Source organism: Talpa europaea (assembly GCF_964194135.1).
Source record: "Talpa europaea genome assembly, chromosome: 6".
Taxonomy (NCBI): domain Eukaryota; kingdom Metazoa; phylum Chordata; class Mammalia; order Eulipotyphla; family Talpidae; genus Talpa; species Talpa europaea.
In genome coordinates this window covers 25,210,780-25,224,592 of record NC_140072.1, presented here as the reverse complement: position 1 = coordinate 25,224,592, position 13,813 = coordinate 25,210,780, and the positions used below count along the sequence as shown (strand labels likewise).

Genomic DNA, 13,813 nt, shown 5'->3' with positions numbered 1-13,813 from the left:
CACACACACACACACATACACACACACCACACACACATACACACCCCACCCCGCACCACTGGCCTACACCCCAGTTCTACTATGCAGAAATAATTTTTTTAAAAAAATGTTATTCTTCTCAACTGTAGTACTCATCACACTGGGTGACTAGCTGTTTGGCATCTTTCTCCCTGCAAGAGAATATAGGCTGCAGAAGACAGCCTGTCTTCTTAATCTTTCTAACTCTAGTACTGAACAGGATGCTCTCATATAGAAGACCTACCAAGCTCAAACGAATGACAGAATAAAATAATTCTTGATCTGTTATTTGTTTTAAAATATTTCATTTCACAGTCAATTGGAAAATTTTTCAAAGTGTTCAGATTCTTACCCAACTCAGAAATGCAGCTTCATCTAGTCTATTTATGTATATAGGCTTATATAACTTTTTTAAAAGTATGATTAGAAACTCTGTCTTGATCTCTAAAACCATTCACTTAAATCAGGCGTTGGCATAGTAACCTTTGTGGATATTGTAATTTCTGCTGCAACCACTGAACTCTGCCATTGTAGCACAAAAGCAAACCTAGACAAGACATAAGTGAGCATGGTCGCATTACTGCAACACTTGGTTTACAAAAACAGGTCAGTCAGATTTGGCCTGGAGACTATAGTTTGTTGGTCTTATGACTTAGAACAAAACTCCAAGGTCAGTGCAAAGAGAACAGAAATAATTATCTGGGTTAGCTCTTCAAAACTGGTTCAGTGTTATTTTTCCTCTGCTGTGACACACTGCATAGCACAAGAAAGTTGGTGTGCTTGCTTCTGAAAGTCTAAGACAGGTGGATCACAACAGTGCTTTCTTTAGGGAATGGCTCTTTTATAAACTAGTCAAATAAAATATATAATTTTCTAAAATATTAGAAACCACTCTGCAGAAGGGACATTATAGTTGAGTTAAAAATTATGGACCCTGTAAATCACATGTTTTTAAAATTAAGCTAGAGTTATCTGCTTGAGGTAAAAGATGAATAAGAAATATCACAAATCATTATCTATGAATAAAATGTATTATATATAAAAATATGTATTAACATATCAAAATTCAGTAAAAAAAAAATGCTGGGTATAAAACAACTGTACTGAACTCAAAGAGTAAGGAAAAATCTTGGGACACAAAACTCTGTAGTAAATTTCATTTTAATTCCCAAAGACCGTAGGATAGCACTATATTTCTGGTACTCAATAAACAAAATTTTCCTGAACAAATGAACAAGAGAACTCTTAAAGATCTGAAGAAAACATTATAATTCATTTAAAACAGCAAGCAGTGCTTGCTTCAGCAGCACACATACTAAAATTAAAACATAGCAAACAAAAAAATAAGAGGCATTCATTTGGATGGGACAATGCTTTCTAAATTCAAAGGATGATACTGACTGAAGGCTAGGCACTAGAAACGATCAAACACCTTTATTTCTCCAACGTGTACAAAAGTATGGTCCTGATTACTTTCTCAAGCCTTTCCCCCAAGCAATGCACACTACCCAAACAAAACCCACTCTATAACAAAGAAATTTCAAAAGTTGTTAGCTTTCTGAAACACATTTGCTTCAAACTACAGACTTTCCTGACACTTTTCTGCATTTGATGGGGGAGCAGACATGACATTCTTCCTTGCTACTCCTTTTGTTAGTGTCTACCCGGGGTCTGTCTTACAAGCCATCTTCTTTCTAAAAAAAAATCACTCTAGGAATACAATGCAAAGCATGTCTCATTCTTTGAGTATAAGAAATTTGCTCAAACTGACCAACATGACGTATTTTGTATTGACGGAATTAACACCATAACAAATATTTTAAAATATCTCCACTACTTACTAAGTTGGGATATATACTTGTTTCAGCTTACTTTCAGCTTCTGCTGCTTTTAGACGTTTCTAATTCAAAAGAGAGATAAGACATTTTACATATAATGCTTAATAATTATTATAAACTCACTGTCTTTAAAAAATCAAAACAGTGAAATATTCAAGCATAATTCAAAAATTACCACTTTTAGACTGGCTTTTCTTTCATGTGCATATTCTTAAATTGTAGCAATTTGTAAGCAAAGCCACTAGATTCTGAGGTATAGTACTACAAGCATTAAAAACATCTTAAACATGCATTTAAAAAACTAAACCAAGAACAACTTCATTTCCCATTCCTCTGTGAGTGAATCCACAGGATTTCTAAGAAAACATTTTTACTTTTCATATTTAATTTCTACTTTATTTCTTTCCTTACTTCTGGGAGAAAAAAACCCACAATCCTTGTCTTTGGAAAAAATATTCAGAGATGGTTAGTTTCCAAAGTCTATGCAAAAGAAATAGTAACTACTCTAAGTACAATTAAATAACCATTTACCCTCAAATGGTGGGAGATAGGCAGTAAATTTTAAAGCTTGGCTGAACTCACATCCTATTTTAGGAACCAATTAGGAGTCAAATGCAAGGAAAGGAATGGGGGGAAAAAATCATACATATATCTATAAATCTTATATATACTAAAAAAAATCCCTCTCTCTCTGAATGCAGAGTGGAAAACAATGAATGCAAATGAAGAAGAAAAAAAATATATGTTAGATAACCAACACGAAGACAAACCAGAATATAAGGTAATCTTTCATTTTCTCATTGAGAAGAAAACAAACATTAAGGGGAACAACTTAAAACTTTGAGAGACAAAATTGAAATTTTTGGAAATAATTTTATCCAAATACTTTCATACTATCCCTGATACCATCACCTCAATCATCTTTACAGACTCCTTTATTGCTTTAAACAAAACTTATTTCCAGAGTACATAGCCTCTGTTTGAAATTTGCACCTTTTGAGTTATAAGACACTGATACCAAAAATTATTCAACGAGCCATGGGCACTTTATTCACTATTCATATCTCAACAACACAGGATGGTTATTTTTAAAGTGATCCTTAAGTGTATTTTTATAGTATCCAAGGCGTGCCACTATATGATCACATATTTAGGAAAAATAATGTCTGTGTTAAATATATTTGCCCCTTTCCTTACCAGTTCTGGCATGTGACCAGAAGTATATAAAAACAAGTGCCAACTAAGAGAGGTCACTTCAGGAAAATGTACCTTTTTCCAAAAGTAGTACTATTCAAAATAAAAACCTCAATTTGGGACATTTCAGAAGCACTCAAAAATAAATAACACCCTCCTTTCAGAAATAATTTTGTAGAAAAATTTATGTACAGTACCAAAGACTCAAATTTGTAAGATTAACTACTACAGTTAAGATCAAAGACTTGGGGGATATATTCACACAAATGTTACACAGAGGATTTTTAGGTGTTTCAAAATAACTCAGATTGTATGGCTGATGGCATGGGTCTACATTTTCAATAGTTCATAAAAATAACTTGTTCAAAAGGCTGTGCTGGCATCACATCTTAGGTCATTCCTGCCAACTTTCCTCATTACCCAAAGACGCACCAGCTACCTGAGAGGAAAGTAAAGTGGTCACTCTGCCTGTCATCTTTCTAAAATATTTGTCATAATGAATTCTGAAGTTTAATATCAAGACTAGAATCATGTTAACATAATGTTTTAAAGGTAAAAAAATCATGCAGTTTAAAATAGTTTAAATAGTCTAGAACAGACAAAGCAAGCAAAACAAATTTTAAAATAGATATACTGCTAAGAAATATTAAAATATAAACAACATTCACTTAAACGCAATCATATTGGTCACAGTATGAAAACAATTACCTGCTGCACATATCTGTCAGTAGTTTTCCACATGTAATAATATTCAATGATGCTAGTCAACGATTTCCAAGGGAGCTGAAAAAAGAAATTAACATTAATGAAGACAAGTTACTGCATAAACTGCTTTCTTTTAAAACCACTTCTTTAAAATGAGGCAATATCCACATGGAAGACTGGTTCCAGAAGAAATGTTTGAAGAAATTTAAGAGAATTTTTAGCAAAGGTTACCTTGAACAGGTTAGAGAGTTGAATACAACACACTATATATTTTGTTTAAAAATTATAAACATAACGACTGACAGTATTTCATGACTTAGGAAAGTTGTTCTTGGGCTGAGGTGGGGCTGAAGTGCAATTTTTATAAAGGATTTAGTCTGAGTTGCTTAACTTCCAAAGATGCTAGCTACAATTGGGTGTCATTACATCTCCACCGTATTTTCTGTCCTCTTCAAAACTGCTCTATTTTTACTTACTTTGTTATACATAAATAAAAACCTAAATCTCTAAAAAGTGTGGTTCATGGGCCTCCCTGGTGGCGCAGCGGTTGAGCGCTGGGTTGCGAAGCTGCCCGCGGCCTCTGCGGCGCCGGTTCAATCCCCGGCTGCTCCCCGGCCACTGGCGGAGGGTCCCACATGGCGCGCAGACCTCTCCTGCCGCCCGCTGCTCCCCTCAGCAGTGTACTTCGGTCCTTCTGCCTGCTCTGCTCCCCGCTCTGGCTCTGGTGAATTCTCTCACCCTCCCGCACTTCTGACTGTACCCAATGCATGTGTGTATAAACAAACAAATAAATAAAACATGCCTCTAAAAAAATAATAATAATAATAATAAAAAGTGTGGTTCATAATTATCCAAAAGTGGTCAAATGAACTATCGAGACCCACAATCAAAGAATATATCCAGTACGTTCCTCTGTAAAGGGAGAAGCTGGTCACACGAGATGCAAATCAGGACAAGTCAAGTCTCCATACAAAATGACTGATGCTACATAGCTGTCGCAGCAGATACACAGATAGTGACTGATCACTCTCTCTGACTCCCACCTAACTTTCCCTAATGCACCATTACGAGGGTTAAGGAGTTAAAACGGTGCTTCCCAGAGCAGCCAGGGGTCTGTTAGTGACTTGTGTACAAACTCCATGCCATTCCTTTGATCTCCACATTAAACCCATTTGCTTGGTCTGAGGAACAGATAGAGTTTAAAGAAAGAAATTATCTTAAGTTTAATTGGGTGGCAACTCCAACACTACTTACAAGTAGTGCAGGACAAAATCAGCAGTCACTGGCATTTGCCTTGCAGTTACAGCAAATACAGATTTTCCCCAATCCTACAAGCACGCTAATGGAGTTCAAAATGTCTAAAGGATGGTGTAAGGCACCTGTAAGGCGAGACCTCACAGGACAGTCACTGGCATGGTGCCCTAGCGTTTTAAGCAAGCTAAGACTGCTTCAGTTCCAAAGTACTTCTCTTTCGAGAAATAGCCCCTGGTATGCAATTGCACAGAAGGCTGAGAAAAGGAAACCAAATGACTTTGTAACCTGAGCCTCACTGTGAGCCAGATTTTATCTAAACCAACATGTCCTAATCAGCTGTGCTCTCAGCAGCACCACTCTTATCAAGGAGAAGTGAAGGTCAAGGAGGCAGGTGTAATACATCCCAGTCTATCTACTCTCAATGCAGCATCATTTCTTCTCCACTGTCACTCACAGCTTCAAGGGAGTTCCCTTTGACATGTCAATTAAAGAGGAAAAATTCTACTATGGCAGATGGCATTGTATGATACACTGGCACTAACCAGAGTTATACTGCCAAGCATTTCAGCCCCAAGCAGGAGTGGATTTGAAGCACAGTGAAGAAGAGTGAAGGGAGATCCTAATGGAGGACAGAACATTAGGGTGAACATTTGGTTGCCTACTTAGAGTGGAAGAGATGGCCAGAGGCACTAATCCAAAACCATTGTGTTATTTAACTGTCACAATGAACATGGCGAAACCAAGAAAGGAGTCAGATTAGAGGATTCCTAACTCTGAGGCTTTGGAAAGAGGCTTGTGGGAATGGCAGTTTGGGATGGACTTCCTCTGTAAAAGATGTTTTCATTTGGTGACTAAGATTGTCTTCACTGTGGCTATCAGTCTTTCCCTAGTCATCCAATGATGGCTCAAAGGATACATAAACACGTGAACACAGAAGCAAGGAGACAGATCATACATGGTACCACCATGTGGATGTCCTCTCATCCAATCTGATCTGACTACTCCAGGTGACCAATCTGTGAGGAGCAAAGCGCACTGGCCTCCGATCTGGCACCACTCCTTTTATTTATTTTTATTTAATTTCTATATTCCCCATACAATTACAACCCCCTTATTTTGACCCCAAGCCCTCCTTTCCCCGCCCCCCACCCCCCATAGAGTGTCTTTGGTTCATAGTTGTTTGTTGATTTTGTTATTTTCTTTCTTATAGTTATTTTTTTTCCTGGTCCCTTATTTAAGTTTTCTAGATTCCTGCTATGAGTGAGACCATCCGGTATTTTCCTTTTTCTTTCTGGCTTATTTCGTTGAGCATGATCCCTTCCAGCGCCATCCATGTTGCTGCAAATTGCATGTGTTTATCTTTTTTGAATGCTGAGTAATATTCCATGGTGTATATGTACCACATCTTCTTGATCCAGTCATCTATTTTTGGGCATTTGGGTTGTTTCCAAACCTTAGCTATTGTAAAAAGGTGCTGCTATAAACATAGGGGTGCAGGTGCTCTTTGGAATTGATGTTTCTGTGTCCTTTGGGTAAATACCTAGGAGTGGAATTGCTGGATCACATGGAAGCTCTATGTCTAGTAGGTCAAGAAATCTCTACACAGCTCTCCATAGTGGTTGGACCAGTTTGCACTCCCACCAGCAGTGCAGGAGAGTTCCTTTTTCTCCACAACCTCGCCAACATTTGTTGTTGCTAGTTTTTTTAATATGTGCCATTCTCACTGGTGTAAGATGGTATCTCATGGTAGTTTTGATTTGCATTTCCCTGATTACAAGTGATGTCGAACATTTTTTCATATGCCTGTTGGCCATTTGCATTTCCTCTTCAGAGAAGTTTCTTTTTAGCTCTTCTGCCCATTTTTTGATTGGATTATTTTCTTTGTTGTTGTTGAGTCTCATCAGCTCTTTGTAGATTTTTGTGATCAGTCCTTTATCATTAGGCACCACTCCTTTTAATACCTCAGTTATATTAGACTCTCAGCATACTGGAATAGCAGTTATCTATTTGTAGTGAGTTAACAATTATTCTAAATATGATTTGCCTTTTCTGTCTGTAATGCAGACTAATACCCAAAGAACACTGAATCTAATCCAGAGCTCAGACCCCTCAGGAATGAAGGTTTAGGTCACTTATCAGACTAAGAATTCTGGACATCTAGGGAGGACAATAGTGGGGAAATTTGATTTTGAAAGCCAACAAAGAATGAGTTTCAGAAATGGAAAAAAGACTAAAGAAGCTACACACACACACACACATTTCTGCCCTTGCTTGGTATAATTATTTTCCTTCTATACCTTAATTCCCTTTCTATTTTTATATAAGGTTTATAGGTGTATACTGCTTTCTCTCTTTATCATCAGAGATCCAGTTGGAATACTGTTAATCTGGGAGGCCACTCCTGAGTTCACTGGCACAACTAATAGTTTCCTTTCTAATATTCCCATACTTGTCACACTACATATTTCACTTGGGAGTATGTATTTCAATCTCTTGGTCTTGACAATGAACTCATTCCCTAGAGTGAGGACTTTGTTAGATTTCTGGTGTGTGCCTAGCACCTGCTGTAGCTAGTGTTGAAGGCCTGGCATGGTGTGGGCGCTCTATAAACAGATGTTGAACGGAACAGCTTGATTCCTAGAACATAAAGTGAGCATGCCACACTCACTGCAAGGAAAAGCGGTCTCATGTCAGTGTTTCTTACCTTCCGCTCCTTCATCAGACCTGCAGATTTTGTTCTTCAGGGGGTTTTGTTTTTGCAGTTTCTATCTAGTGGTATTGCTATGTAACAGTAATAACTCCTATATTAATAACATTGCATTAGTGTACTATTCTATTTGAAGCTAAATGCCACCAATGCATTTTAAATTTTCAGCTGTACATCCTAAATGAAAAGATCTACCGATCTGGGTATGAGTGAAGTCTTCCATTAGAAAAAATGTCAGTGACACTAACAGCTCCAATTATCATATCTGGGATTTCACATAACAACTCATATTGTTAAGTAATAATTCTGCTTCAGAAATAATTTTTAAAATGCCACAACATAAGAGGTAGGATATATTAGTTTACGCCAAATATTTCAGTCTATAAAAATTTTATTTTCTTAACTAAAAATGAATGACCTCTACCAAAATATATTTATGAAATTATCAAATAGATACTTTTCCATTTAAAAAAATGTGAAAAAAACTACATAAATATCAAATATTAACATACAATGTAGAAAGACTATATATATATATAAATATATATAACACAGACATATATAATAGAGACAAAGACAAAAGGAAGTACCTAAAAATCTAGTATTTAAAATGCAAGTAAGATACTGCATATCATTAAGAAGAGCCAAAGATCAAAAACTCATGAAGCCAATTTTCACTCTGCTTTTTATCTTACAATGATAAAGGTCCACATCAAATTCGGGATCAATGGTAAAAAAGGCACCTAGAAAAATATCAGAGGTCTAAAGCAGAGAAACAAGAGTAAACAGCAGAATTCAGAAATATTTAGTGCAAATGGTTAGAAAAGCTGAACCTAATTTAGACCTGGAACTCAGAAAGAGGTAAAGAGGATGTCCAGGTTCAGAGTATGAACTTAGGTCTCCTGACCTTGAGCCTTATTCACAATTACTTTCCAAACAAATATCAAATTCTCCTTCTACTAGACTGCCTTCATTCTATGCTGAGCAGATGAAATTACTGAAAGTCACAGGCTTGCTAAATGAACACGTTAAGGTTTGCCAGATTACTAAAACTGATAAATATTCCCAACCCAACATTTTATTTTATTCATAATCTTCTACTTACAAAGTCTTGACGTATATCGTTGAAGTCTTTGCCATACTTTTCCAGTGCCTCTTCAAATAAACTAGCTTCAGAGGCCGACCATTCTTCCATTTCATCTCTGCATAAAACAGGTCCTCCAAGGGGTACTAAGACACTAATAGCACTGCTCAAATCATAACTGTGTCTGTACAAGGTATCCATAGCATGAAACTAAAGAAAACAAAATAGAGAGAAATGATCAGCCAGAAAGACTAAAATGCATGATGCACTTAATTGACAATTATATCTTTAATGACATTTTAAAAATATGAATATCACTTATTGCTTTAGAAAATGCTGATACACCTTTAAAGGTGTGTACTTATAAAAATACATGCATTTGTTATAGCAGCCTAACTGTGAAGATCAAGGACCTCGAAATATTAAATTGTAAACCCAGCATACTTCACCATGCTTTTGGTTAAAAATACCAAAGTCACTTTAGCTATTCCCCAAGGTTGGCACAACCTTCTTTGACCACGGGGAATGAGATAATTATCAGAGAGTGAAGAAAATTTTTCTCAGGTTGGAATAAGAAAATTATACACTAAGATTAAGATATGGAAAGAAAAAGAATCTGAGAGTGATGGTAAGAAAATAACTATACCTCTATGTTAAACAGACAAAATTATATATCCATGTTAAAATCATAATTTGGTTAAAAATTTTTTATAGATTTTTTTTGGGTAAAGATTTATCTATTCATACAAGAGCCGGGGTACAGGCCAGAGATGTGGGGAGGATTCACCAGAGACAGAGTGGGAAACAGAACAGGAAGACCTACTGAAATACACTGCCGAGGGGAGCAGTGGGCGAGCCAGGAGAGGTCCGCTGCGCCACGTGGGTCACCTCCCTGGCTGGGGATTGAACTTGTGCTGTAGTGGCTGCGGATTGCTTCATAGGTTGCGTCTTAACCCCTTGCACCACCAGGGAGGCCCCTACAGATTATTTTTTTACTTGTTTGTGCATGCAAGATCTGGGGTGTAAGCCAGAGGTATGGGAGGTGAAAGGATTCAGCAGAGACAGAATGGATGGTAGAACAGGTAGATCTACTGAAATACATTGCTGAAGGGAGCAGTAGGTAAGACAGAAGAGGTCTGCTGCACCATGTGGGATAGCTCCTTGGCCAGGGCTGTAGCTGGTGATAGCTTAATACCGCTGAGACTTTAACCCCTGCGCCACCAGAGCGGCCCTGGTTGAGGTTTTTGAAGACCAAGAATAGATGAACTGGTTTGCTTGAAACAGTTAGGCTGCTGGAGGTTTCCCATATATTTCAAGGGAGAAAGATTTAAAGAGTAATTTTAATGGAGTAAAGATATATTAGGATAGTATAATTGGCTTTCTGCAAATAAATACCTTGGACATAGGTTACGTAGAAAGCATTTTCCAACCACCAGAAGCAGTGAATAAAGTAGGTCCCAAAGTTTTAAAAGTTTTAGGTTCTGAAAAACTTTAGATGGTTTTTCTACTGGAGAGGAAGAGATTCATTCATAACGTGTGCACACCTATATATGTAACAGGAAAAATTGCTACACAGGACAATCAGTTCTGTCTGTGCCCAAATCAGCACTTAGGTATGGAAAAAATTTGGTCGGCAAGATAATCAAATCCTTGCCAAGGGAGAACTAGATTGTTCAAAACTGCTAACATATGAAAGCCAAGCATTATATCTTTTACATTACCCCCTAATATTAAAAATGTCACAAATAAAGTCCCAAATGGGGATAATATTACAATTATGGGAGATAACACATCTCTTTAAAATATAGCTTATTAAGTGGTCACTAAATATCTGGTAGAGAATAGTGGACAGCTCGATACTGTTACAAGGGCATAAAGTGAGCTCAAGTATCATCTTACATCTATTGTTCAACTTACATCTATGGAAGAGAAAAAATTATTAGCAAAAAAATATGTCCATGGGGGGCCTCCCCAGTGGCCTAAGGGTTAAGTCTCAGTGTTATCACCACAACAGCCTGAGTTCAATCCTTGGCCACAACAGGTTGAGTTCAATCCCTGGCCAGGGAGCTAACCCACACATGGCGCAATAGACCTCTCCTGTCTCACCCACTGCGCCCCTTACCAGTGTATTTCAGTAAATCCACTTCTTGGGCCTCCCTAGTGGCAAAGCATTAAAGTCTCAGGGCTATCAAGCTATCACCAGCCACTGCAGCATGAGTTGGATCACCGGCCAGGGAGTTAATCCACATGGCACAGCAGACCTCTCCTGTCTCGCCCTTGCTCCCTTGAGACTTAACCCTTAGGCCACTGGAGAGGCCCTCCTTGGACATATTTTTTTGCTAATATTTTTTTCTCTTCAGTAGATGTAAGTTGAACAATAGATATAAGTTGATACTTCAGCTCAGTTTATGCCCTTGTAACTATATGGAGCTGTCCACTATCTGCTACCAGATATTTAGTGATCATTTAATAAACTATATTTTAAAGCAGTGTATTTCAGTAGATCTGCCTGTTCTGCTCCCCACTCTGTGTCTGGTGAATCCTCTTACCCCCCACACCTCTGTTCTACATCCCAGTTCTTATGCGCATAAATAAATAAAAATAAATCTTAAAAAATATGTCCAGTGCCTAAAAATGTATACTAGTATACATTAAGACACTGAATAAGGGGCAGAGTATGGATTTGCTGACAGAGCTAAAGGCAGGATACATAGAGATGTTTAGGTACAGTAACTGTTTTAACAAGGGCTGACATCTCACATAAATAATTGAATTCCACAAAATAAAAGCAAGAGGGGATTTCACTATCAATTTCCTAGACCACTGACCATGTGTAGTCATAACTTCAACGTTCAAGAGAATTTCTTCTTACCCTCCCACAACAGGGGTTACAAAATGATAGAAGTGATCTTTGTTCTTTGCTCATGTTCTGCAAACTTCAACATCAACTGAACTCTACTTCCCTAGCTATTCTTCTCACAGACTTGGCAGTTTAGTTGGAGCGTTCATGTTTAACATCATCTCTGAAACTAAATAACTGCTGTTTCTGGATAACTTATCCATGAAAAGAAAGTTCAATAGTACTTGGGTCCTTTTAATCAATAATACATCTCTATAAATGGTTATTTTTGAAAACACCTAAATTTACAATGGATAACAAAACTGAAAAAGATTAAATGGTATTCAAAATCAGTAAATATAAAGTTAACTAGGATGCTGAGATCCCTCAGAAGGTAGAAGTAATTTTTATGATTAACAGGTTCTCTGAACTCAAAAGTCATGGATTAAGTGAGTTTTTCTCAGCTAATATTATACCAGCCACTCAAAGCATGAATGGATTTTCAGTCTTTTGTTCATGTTAGATGGATGAAAATGCCTTTTTTATAGGCACTTTTAAAAATGATAATGGGCTGTTACCTAATTAGGTTTCAAAAAACCAAAGCAATATCTTAGCTTTTATAAGTGATTATGACCAAATCATTAGAAGACTAATTCCTGCTGTATCACAAATCAAATGAAAAAAACGGTCAGGCTTTTAGCTCAGAAACCTCCCAAGCCCACATGTATCTCATAGCCCAGAGGAAAGTGCAGTAACAATCAGTATGTGTAAAAAATAAACACCCCATCAGGCATATGCTCTATAGGATTTCTAGGGAACAAATATGTTGGAAAAATGAATGACCAAATTCACAAAGGAAACCAAGGGCTGAGTCACAGTATTTGCCAGGAGTCCAAATGAACTTGAACTCCATCTTTTTTGACACACACACACAAGTTTCTTCAGAATCACCTTTGATATAGTTTAATCATACCCTAAAGAACATTTGATAAAACACAGAATGTACTTTTTACAACAGAAAATATAACATCCAATTTTTAAGATTCAAAGAAATAAGTTAACAAAAGACAAAGAAGTTTAACATATGAATGCGTTATGGTTTATCAGTAAGATAATAAAAACCTGAAGAAGCAGACACATTAAGAGAACATAATGGCCGACTCCATATATGTGAACTTTGAGAAAAACAGTCAGTGGTAAGAGAAGGGAGGATTACTGACTACGAGATTAATGAGGGAGCCTTTTGGGATACTGGGAATGCTCTTTTTTCTCCCAGATCTGGGTGGTAGTTACATGGATGTATACATATGTAAAATTTTTTAAGTGGTACACCTAAGTGTATTTAATATACTTCACCATGTGCATACCCCAAATTAAAATAAAGAATTTAGAAATTAAATATAAAAATAAAACTAAACAAAATCTCCAAGATAAATACTTTGCAAAGATACCATCCTTTCAATAGAGATACAGATACACACAAGACCCATTCAAATCTAAATTTTAAAAAACATAAGAACTCAGCACAAGCTGTTCCCTCTGCCAAACAGCAGTGAAGGTGTTGTCACATTTCATCTCATTCATAGCAGATGGAGATGACAAACAGAAGTATTTTAGGAGAAAGACTGACAATGAAATCCTGGCAGTAGAAATATCATCTTTTGTTCATTAAGTAGAATCATACTGTGGTAGACTTGATTACTGTTCAGCAAATATTCCCCCCTCCCCCGGACCTTGATAGCAGGGTATTCTTCCACATCACTGAGGTTGGCCCTGGCCACGCAGCTTATATGGCCAACAGGATGTTAAAACACGTGACTTAGCAGAACCTTGACACGTGCCTGTGCATCTGGACTTGCCCTCTTGTGTTACTGACTTTTGTCAACAGAGGATGAGAAGTAAGTATAGCCGATCTGAACTTAACCTGTAGTTTGGCACCTAAGTCACCCCAGATATGAAAAGCTATTTACTACAGATAATAGCAAATGTTTCTAATTAAAAAATAATGTTTACAAGTTTGAAAACTTACGGGCAATCTCCCAGACCAACTTAAGTGACCACAATAGACATAGAATAAAAGCCTATTCCAGCCATAAATCAACTTATAGCCACAACCCAAAATGAGGCACAGTCTATAAAAATAAGTAGTTTTTACTCTCAAAATGCCATTGTCA

General features: G+C 37.1%; 1 protein-coding gene across 2 annotated transcripts in view; it reads right to left on the bottom strand.

Moving 5' to 3' along the window:
* MTA3 (metastasis associated 1 family member 3) overlaps nt 1-13,813 on the bottom strand; it is a gene marked incomplete at both ends in the record, with an annotated part of 118,080 nt that overhangs the window by 17,606 nt on the left and 86,661 nt on the right. For both annotated transcript variants that reach the window (XM_084235737.1, XM_084235738.1), the window contains 3 exons: nt 1,860-1,918; nt 3,759-3,833; nt 8,822-9,010. In XM_084235737.1, coding sequence (XP_084091863.1) covers nt 1,860-1,918; nt 3,759-3,833; nt 8,822-9,010 — 323 coding nt within the window. The remainder of the gene's footprint in view (nt 1-1,859; nt 1,919-3,758; nt 3,834-8,821; nt 9,011-13,813) is intronic.